The sequence below is a fragment of the Hippocampus zosterae genome, chromosome 13 (genome assembly GCF_025434085.1).
Source record: "Hippocampus zosterae strain Florida chromosome 13, ASM2543408v3, whole genome shotgun sequence".
Taxonomy (NCBI): Eukaryota; Metazoa; Chordata; class Actinopteri; order Syngnathiformes; family Syngnathidae; genus Hippocampus; species Hippocampus zosterae.
Genome location: NC_067463.1, coordinates 17,053,983 through 17,063,501, shown reverse-complemented (window position 1 = coordinate 17,063,501; position 9,519 = coordinate 17,053,983). Strand labels below are relative to the sequence as shown.

The window sequence follows — 9,519 nt, the reverse complement described above, 5'->3', positions numbered from 1 at the left end:
TAAAATAAGTGGTCGTTGAGGGGTGTGATTTACCAAGGCGTGGCAATAAAAACTAAAACTGACCACACTTTTTTTTTGGAATGTGTGTTTTTTGACTTTTGTATTTCACTTGGTATTCCTTGTATTCCTGTCTGGCCCATTTGGAGAGACTCCGCGGTACTAACAATACATATGCAATAACGATCGCACTACCCCCGCCTATAAAAGGGAGACGCGCCCATGTCGTCTTATTCCGACTCCATTCAAGCCACGATGAGCTACGGATCTGAAGTCTACTCCTCCTCTTCCTACCGAAGGATCTTCGGGGAATCTCCCCGCTATGCGTCCTCTCCATCTCGGACAGCCATGAGTGTGTCCTCGCGGGGAGGTTACCGAGCCTCCTCCGCGTCCCGGAGCAACGTTTCATCCGCGGGAGGGTACACCCGAAAGTCCGGACGCTCCTTCTCGTCCATGCCGCTGGACACCTTCGACCTGGCACAGAGCAGCGTCCTGAATAATGAGTTCAAAATTGTCCGCACCAATGAAAAGGAGCAAATGCAGGGTCTCAATGACCGCTTTGCCATGTTTATTGAGAAAGTGCGCAATTTGGAGCAGCATAATAAAGTGTTGGAGACGGAGCTGGTGGCCCTGCGTCAGAGGCAGGCGGAACCATCCCGCCTCGCCGAGCTCTACCAGCAGGAGATCCGCGAATTGCGCTCCCAGTTGGATGAGCTCAATGGGGAGAAGTCCCAGCTCCTCATCGAGAGGGACAGCATTGACGATGACCTCCAGAAGCTCAGGGGGAAATATGAAGAAGAGTTCCGTGCTCGAGAGGACGCGGAGGCCACACTCAAGGCTTTCAAGAAAGACGTGGAGGACGCCACCATGGTGCGCCTGGACCTGGAGAAGAAGGTGGAATCCCTCCTGGATGAAATCAACTTCCTGAGGAAGGTGCACGATGAGGAGGTGGCCGAACTCACGGATATGATCCAGGCTGCTCAGGTGTCCGTTGAGATGGAGGTCGCCAAGCCAGACCTGACCTCCGCCCTCAAGGAGATCCGAAGTCAGTATGAGTCGATGGCCTCCAAGAACCTGCAGTCTGCCGAGGAGTGGTACAAGACCAAGTTCGCCGACCTGTCTGAGCAAGCCACCCGCAGCAACGATGCCATCCGCGCCAGCAGGGAGGAAATGAGTGAGTTTAGGAGGCAGCTGCAGTCGAAAACCATCGAGATTGAGAGCCTAAGAGGCACGAATGAGTCCCTGGAAAAGCAGCTTAGGGAGATGGAGGACAGACACGGCGCGGAGATTGGAAACTACCAGGTAACAAAATCTTGCCTACAATGTATCTTGTCATTTACCTGACATTTACAATTGTTTGGGTTCATGAATAAAATCGCGGGATTTGAAGCACTGTCCGTGGTTCTGAATCTCTCCCGGGACGTCTCAACTCAGCATCTGCGAGTGACAACGCCCACGTCCTTATGTGTTCTGTCAGCGGCTTGCAAAATATGCAGATCAACATTTTTCTATTTTGCTCATGTTTTCAGATTTTACTGGAAATAAACCGAGCTGATATATGGCCAGATGATCCACCTTAAAACACAAAATTCAATGAAATGTTTAAGAATCTTGCCCATGGTAACAATTATCGTATGCTGGTTAAAGTGATGATTCTGATTACAGCATTGGATGTCCTCTAAACTGCAGATGGCTGTTTCTTCTGATAGGATTTAATATTTAACAAGCAGCCTTTTAATCCATCGTTTTCATAGGATGGCATAGCGGAGTTGGAGAATGAGCTGAGGGGCACGAAAAGTGAGATGGCTCGTCACTTGAGGGAGTATCAAGATCTGCTGAATGTCAAGATGGCTCTTGATATTGAAATAGCGGCATATAGGTAGGTCACTTAACACGTGTTTCTTTGAGATACAATAGAAGAAGAAAAAAACGCCACGCCCTACCCACTTTTTGATTGTCATTTTCAATTTTCCTTTTAAACCCTTCTCATTCTTATCATATGCAGGAAGCTGCTGGAAGGTGAGGAGACCCGCATTGGGACAGGGATCGCCTATCCTAGCCCATCCATAACTTCAGGCGGTGGACAGAGTTACAACTACCAGTCCCGCATTTACACCACCTCTGGCAAGAGCTCCAAGAGGGATGGCAAGGATGACAGCCAGCCTCAGAGCAAGGCTGCAAGCAAGGCCACACATGAGGTTTATGAGGAGACAGTGGTCACCACTAAAAAGGTGGAGAAACAACAAGATGCCAGTGATAGCGCCACCAATCAAAAAAACTAGGATCTTAGTATAAGCCTGCTAGACCACTAAACCTTATTTATCTCGCAACTTCCATTCCCCTCTCCTTTGATCAGTCTCCATACCATGATAAACCCGTTGTCTTTACACTTGCAACACCACAGGGAGCTAAGGTGCTAGTTTCTCATTAACATCTTGTTTTCATGTGTTGGATTTGCAGATAGAAGTAAATTTTGAGATGTAGAGGTTTACTTTATGTTGCTCTCACTTCCCCTTAAATAACACACACTCCCCGGAGGAAAACATCAAACCATTAACTCCAATATATCCGTCACTTTGTTCAAGACCACTCGATTCTGTTTTGTTTGTTTGTTCGTCATTCACTCACGCACACGCACACGCTAGAACTGCGGTCTTTTCAAGTACAGTACTCAACTGCTTGTTCACACTCGCATCATGAAGATGCGCACAGTAGCTCACAACTGGTCAAACACCACAACCATAATTACGAGACAAACGTGTGTGTGCAACCACTGTGCATACTTAAAGGACAAATGCGTTGAAAACATCACCTGTTTACTCAAATCAACTTTGATAAATGATAGATGAAAGATTTTAGTAAGAAAGCACACACACATCTACAAGAAACCATGCAGAGTTATGGTTGGCCAAAAAGCCTAGCTTGTAATCTTGCTTAATTAATTCAAAATCAATAAAAAAATGAACCTTGCACAAATTTCCAAATAACTATTGATGCGTTAATTGTGTTTGCATGGGAGCAGCACAAATGACAGAAGACATCTAAAGAAGACACTGCCCTTTCTTACTTTTTGAACGATAATAAAGTTGCAATATTTAATGAGCAAAAAAAGAAATCTCTGCAAAGCGATCTTAATTTGCATGGTGTACTGCAGATAGTCATCCTCTTGCTCCATTGTGCATTCAACGCAACGACCGGATTGAAGGGTTGGCCCAGGCCTCCCTTTTCTGCCATTGACCGCGCACAACATCATCATGCACAAGCATTCAAGGATGACTGCACTGCAGGTTGTGTTTGTTCGCTTTGTAGGATAGAACCATAAAGACGATCAAAATGTGATTAACAACTGAATCAAAACAAAAACAAGTTGATTTGCTCACTGAACCAAGAATCATGCACAGTAACCTGTTGGGTAAATTATACTTAAGCACAAAAAGCTGATTTTGTCCGATGCACCTGAGCGATAACAGTACCCATATGCCGCTCCATTTCTCACTTCCTTACATTGATGAGTAAAGCCTAATTTGAACCCGCAATCCATATCACACAAGGCTGAAGACCAAACCTTGCAACGGCAGTTAAAATACAGCCGATAAACAGCCGAAAAGCACCAGATTGTTTAAAACGTGACCTCGCTTTCACACTTTGGCCATGACTGGATAAAATGTCTGTTGTAGTGTAATCTCACCAGTAGAAACTTGTTTGAGTGAGCCACTTGAAGCTCACTTTTTTTGCTTGCTTCCTGCCAGTTAAAACACAGCAATGTTATAATTGTGCTATGCTCCATGGCAGACCCCACCCTGACAAGCTGCACTCACACATGGAAAAAAAAAAGCGATTGTATGACAGAATGTTCTGGATTGGCTTCTTATATTCGTGGCTTGGGAACGCTCAATATGTTAGTGTTGTAGAAAGTGTGCATTTGTATCGCTATGCAGTGGCCTATGCTAAAAGGACTTTGGAATAGAAAAGTGTCATGAGCACATGTAAATGTATGTATGCTGCATTCCAGAGTAACAAAAGCTTTTATAACATAATCACACTGCAAACCAAATAAAATGTGTCTAAATATCCCATCCCTGCAACACTGCCAAAAGTCCCACAAATGCAGCACCACGTCATGGCATGACATTAGAAACTGTCTCAAAATGTCCAACGCGAGAATCAATATTCTGCCATAGACTCAATGATGTAGGATTTAAAATGCCTTAAAACACCAGCAGCTTCGTATCTTGACATGTGCATGGTGCAGATGATTCTGTCAAGTGGAGTATTTGATCATTATTTGCATTCATTTAGAGCTACCATGAAAATTCAAGTTTAGGGATTGAATGTTGTTATTCTTGTTAGTGTTTCAACTTGCTATGTATTGCTGTTAGACTCTATGTCAATAAAGATTTGACATGACTAAGGCTGCACGGTTACTTATTCGTGTGTGTGTGTGTGTGTGTGTGTTTTACTGATTCAGCATTTGGAGGGCTCAGACACAAGAGTATATACTGTATGTTTAAATATATTCGTATAGTGCACAAAATTCAGGGTGTTTGTCAATATTGGTTCGTGACAGAATTGTAGTTTAGTCATTGTGTTGCCTTTTTGTTATTTACTGACATAGTTGCCGCAATTTGCATTCCAAGGATTGGTTGATATGTATACCACAAAAGTAGGTGTTCTTGATCAACTCATTCAGTCTTTTGTAGTCATTTATGCCAAATTTGAATTTTTATTGTTATTATTTTTTGATTCAATGTATTATCAAAATGGCGTGTCCCTAGTTTAAAGGATATCTTATCTTATCTTAAACCAACTGACACCATTGAAGTGTCTCCTTCTGAATATATTACAGTATTTTCCTGACGTGGGGCAAAGTGCAAGATGCATATCAAGGAGATGATAGATGACCTGCCGCAGTATTGTGTGAAGTCGTTTGTGACATAAGCCCTTCTACCAACTACTCAACAAGAGGACACCCAACGCCCTAACCTTGAGCATCACATATGTGTGTGATTAGTCTTTCCTTTTTTGTTGCCCATCGATTGGGTGAGACAGCTTTGATGCTTGTAGTGCAAGCGTGATGCAGGGTGTAGCTCTTAAGATTTATACCTCTGCAATGCACCTAGCAGACGGTGTATGTGGTCGAGGCATCTGAAATGCCGCCGTAAAAGCACTGCTGTGAAACAAGTCTCTCTAGTTTGCTGTAAAATAAAAAAACAACTTTCCAAACCTCAGCCACCCCTTTCCTCGTAAAATGCAGCAAACGCATGAGAGCATTAAAGCGCATGAATAATTGCTGCTCCCTTGTATAAAATGTGATATCGTAGAGGATATTCCAAGTGGGATTCATATGAGATTCGCGATGCTGAAGGAGCGCGGTGGTCATCTGTAATCCCATTGCAATCAATGTACAATGCAGTTAAAGCATTCCTCAAGCGTGTTGTTATATTTATTGCAGGCTTCTCTTCTTATGACATTGCACATAATGTCAACTCTATACTGTTCTAAATTATTACTCAAATTATGTTTTGATCTGGGTGGCACGGTGGTCGACTGATGAACGAGCACGTCGGGCTCACAGTGCAGAGGCGCAGGGTTCGATTCCAGGTAAGGCCTTCCTATGTGCCTGCGTGGGTTTTCTCAGGGTACTCCGGTTCCTTCCCACATGCATGGTGGGTTCATGAAACACTCTAAATTGTCCCTAGGTATTGAGTGTGAGCAAGAATAGTTATTTGTCTATGTGTGCTCTGCAATTGGCTGGCAATCAGTTAAGGGTATGCGCCGCCTACTGTGGCGCGTTAAAATAAAAACAAAAAGCTTCCTTATGTTACCCATGTTTCCTTTGCTGAGTCGAGCTCTTTTAATAAGAATGTGCTATTGTTGGCAACTCTGTTACCAAGGCCCTGTAGGTACTTCTATTTCTGAATGCACAGGAAGACTGTAATGACTGTCTATCTGTCTGGTTATAATTTGGGAATCCCTTTTCCTGCAGTCTCCCTTTTGGTAATTAATGTTAACTGCGATCAATGTAGAATCAGGTTTTATCGTCCATCCGGTGAGAAGGGTCTGTCGGGGTGGTGGCATTGGTGAAATTGATCCTCAGGCATGGTTACAATTTTGTTTTCATCTGTTTGCCGGCATTGCTGGATGATAACCATTTGTCTTCTAATCAGAAAGTAATTCTTTTTTCAGTCAGAATCACAGCAACAGCAAAAGAGAAGACACATGATGATGTTGCCAAAGTAAAGAAATCAATTAACTGCTGAGATGACAATGTCATGACATCACTGATGCATAATTGCTTTTCAGTCATTTAAAGTCATCAAATATTTCCGAACCAAAAGTGTTTGGGTTCATAACTAATTAAAGTTCAACCATCCAGAACGAGGTAGGCATTTTGTTTCAATCGGGTGAGCAACAATGTAATCACACAATCAATGGAAAACAGTCGGCCACGTCACCACTAAAATTAGCAAACGTGTTTCAAATGATCAGATCATCAGCAAGCTCTGCGCAAGCCTGACATTGAACCTGTTCATTTGGAATATGGTGTGTTGCAACAGGGAGACTTGGAAAACATGCAGGACAGCGGCCCTCCAGGACCTGAGTTTGACACCTGTGTCCTAGAACATCCATTCATCCATTTTCCGAACCGCTTTATCCTCACTAGGGTCGCGGGGGGTGCTGGAGCCTATCCCAGCCGTCATCGGGCAGTAGGCGGGGGACACCCTGAACCAGTTGCCAGCCAATCGCAGGGCACACAGAGACGAACAACCATGCGCGCTCACACACACACCTAGGGACAATTTAGAGTGTCCAATCAGGCTGCCATGCATGTTTTTGGAATGTGGGAGGAAACCGGAGCACCCGGAGAAAACCCACACAGGCCCGGGGGAGAACATGCAAACTCCACACAGGGAGGCCGGAGCAGAAATTGAACCTGGTACCTCTGCACTGTGAAGTCGACGTGCTAAGTTAACCACTGGACTACCGGGCCGGTATCCTAGAACAGTGGTTCGTAACCTGGGTTCGATCAAATCCCAGGGGTTCAGTGAATCGGTCTCAGGGGTTTGACGGATCCTCTGCCATGGAGGTTAAGACACATCCGACTCAACATGTCAATTATTATGACACGCCTGCCTGGCCATCACTGGCTGCAGATGATCATATTACATTGCTTGTCCAATCAGTGCTGGGGGAAATTTCGTTCGCTCGGTTGTCAAAGTGTGACTGTCGTGATCGTACTGAACGTCATGCACGTTTCATTTTGTGCACAATTAAAAACAACTTATTCTTATGTCTTGAAATGGTATTTACTTTTTTACAGTTTTTAATACTGTATATGCGTTTTTTATGTGTTGAATGTATTTTAAAAAATCATATTTGTATTTTTCACGACTGAAGGATTTGATGAATGTGCATATGAACTTGTTGGGTTCAGTACCTCTAACAAGGTTAAGAACCACTGTTCGAGAAATGTAGTGTGTCTTTAAGTGCAGGCTGTTTGAATGCATTATTCAGATGAGTCATCCTATTATATAGATAAAATGACAAATCTTTATTTTAATTTCTGTCCATGTGCCAAAGGCCCACACAAAGCAGGCCACCCATTGCCCATCTCTGCCCTAAGTGATTGTGTTGCAGTTATCATTTGATTAACATTATCCAATACTTTGTACGTAATCATATCGAAAACAGCTTGCAGTCTGGGTTGCAAAGAATGCCGAGTCTGTAGACTAAAAGCAGCGTGTTGTTTTTGAATCTGTCCATCTGTACATCTCCTGGGGGCCAAGCCCATGAAACCTAGTGACGCCCCTGGTGTCAGTAAACAAAGTGTTAATTCTCTGCTGTTGCCTTGGAATCTGTTGCTAGCATCCTCCTGCGATGGCAGCCTAAGAGAGTGACGGCTTCGAGAGATGGAGAGGTCTGAAGTGAGGCTTAATGTACAAACACAAAAGAGGAACAAGAGGTTTACGACCACATTAAACATTTGACATTCGGTGTTTACCTAATAGATTCAACCTTTATAGATGTACACGGAGAATGTGTATTTTACAAAATCCACACACCTCCTCCTGTAACATTTTCCTGGGAGAAAGTGCTGTCTCATTTCGAGGCAGGCCGTGTGATGCGCCTTGTTAATAACCAAGACATCACAGGTTCCCCGCCCCCCCACCCCACCCCCTTCAGGCTAATAATAGCAAATCCAGCCGAGCCGTACAAATAGGCTGACGGAAGATTTGTGGGAGAACATTTTTCCTGATGAAAGAAATTTCTTATCCTGCTTCCTGACCTTTGAAAGAGATTCCACACAGTAGATGGACAGCATTGCATGGCATCACAACATTGTTGGTAACCATCAGTTAATCAAAGAAAAAAACTACAGTCTTGGATGTGCCGAATAAAAATGTAATGAAGATGATACAATGAAAATCAGTCATTGCTTTTAAATTGTAGTTCAATTGAATTATTTTGGCCTACTCTTCATGAGCAAACTGCTCCAGTTCAATGAGGATTGAAGGGTGCTTTGTCCAATTGGTATATTGTGTGTGCCTTGAAAACCAGTAGTTGATAATTCAAAGAGCATAAAAGTACATCACGAGAAATTATCTTACTCCAGCGAGCTATTTCTGTCTGACTCTCCATTAGGCATATGTGACCTGTCTTTAGCAGATATTTCCATCAGATGACAACTACGAGGAGCAATTGTATAAAAAAAAACAAAATTTTGACCTCCTCATTCCTCGATGGAATTTCTGGTGTGGGGGCTGCCCTTTAAACAAAGGAGCACGGACCTAGAAACGTGCAATAGAGGAATGAGATGAGGCCCAAGTTATTGCAGTCTGCTCAAAGCAAACTTGGTGTAGTAGATCCACCCACGCCAATAAACAGGCGAGGCACGCGGTGCCTGTTTCTATCGGCAAACTGGAAGTCGGTCACAACACACAAGTTTGATGATGTAACAGCATCACAGTTTTGATGCACCATTTGCAGCTGAGTGTTACCTTAAAAAAATCCATCCATTGATTTTGTTTGCCACTTATACAGTTTAGGATTGGGGGAGCAAGAGCATGTCCCAGTGTTATTTTGTTACAATGGTACTTTTTAAGAGGCATATTTAAGTACCTGCAAATAAAAATGTAAATGTGAATAACAGAAACTGAGTCCACACCCTTCCTTGGGCCTTGGGAGAGTTCCTTCATGTGATTTTTTTTTCCTAATAAATACACTGACTGTACATAAAATCGAGTACATAAATGTTTTTGTTTTGTGTTCTGCAAGGAATTATTTGATTTGCATCCTACAATACCCACTTTAACGATTGCCCTTTTCCTTTTATTTTATTCCCCACAAAATATACAGTACAGATCTTCAATTGAATATGAAAAAGAAAAAAAACTATAAATATACTATACATGTGTTGATGTGCTAGGGTCTTTTTTTTATCCTGGACTTAAATTATCCTCGGAAGAGGATAGTCTGAGCGTGTTTTTTTTTCCCCTCTCCCTACCCAGTGTTTTTCCTTTC

At 43.1% G+C, this 9,519-nt stretch overlaps 1 protein-coding gene across 1 annotated transcript; it reads left to right on the top strand.

Moving 5' to 3' along the window:
- Positions 1–76: 76 nt before the first annotated feature.
- Positions 77–3,082, top strand: inab (internexin neuronal intermediate filament protein, alpha b). The gene is made up of 3 exons (XM_052084384.1): positions 77–1,299; positions 1,752–1,876; positions 2,003–3,082. The coding sequence occupies exons 1-3, from the start codon at positions 220–222 to the stop codon at positions 2,277–2,279; spliced, it is 1,482 nt and encodes a 493-aa protein (XP_051940344.1). The 5' UTR covers positions 77–219; the 3' UTR covers positions 2,280–3,082.
- The last annotated feature ends 6,437 nt before the right edge of the window (positions 3,083–9,519 follow it).

What these genes read in the sequence shown, in the direction of transcription:
- inab (XM_052084384.1), top strand. Translation starts at nt 220, where the DNA reads ATGTCGTCTTATTCCGACTCCATTCAAGCCACGATGAGCTACGGATCT. An exon ending in CGGAGATTGGAAACTACCAG is followed by an intron (nt 1,300 to 1,751) that starts GTAACAAAATCT and finishes TCGTTTTCATAG; the next exon opens with GATGGCATAGCGGAGTTGGA. An exon ending in ATTGAAATAGCGGCATATAG is followed by an intron (nt 1,877 to 2,002) that starts GTAGGTCACTTA and finishes TATCATATGCAG; the next exon opens with GAAGCTGCTGGAAGGTGAGG.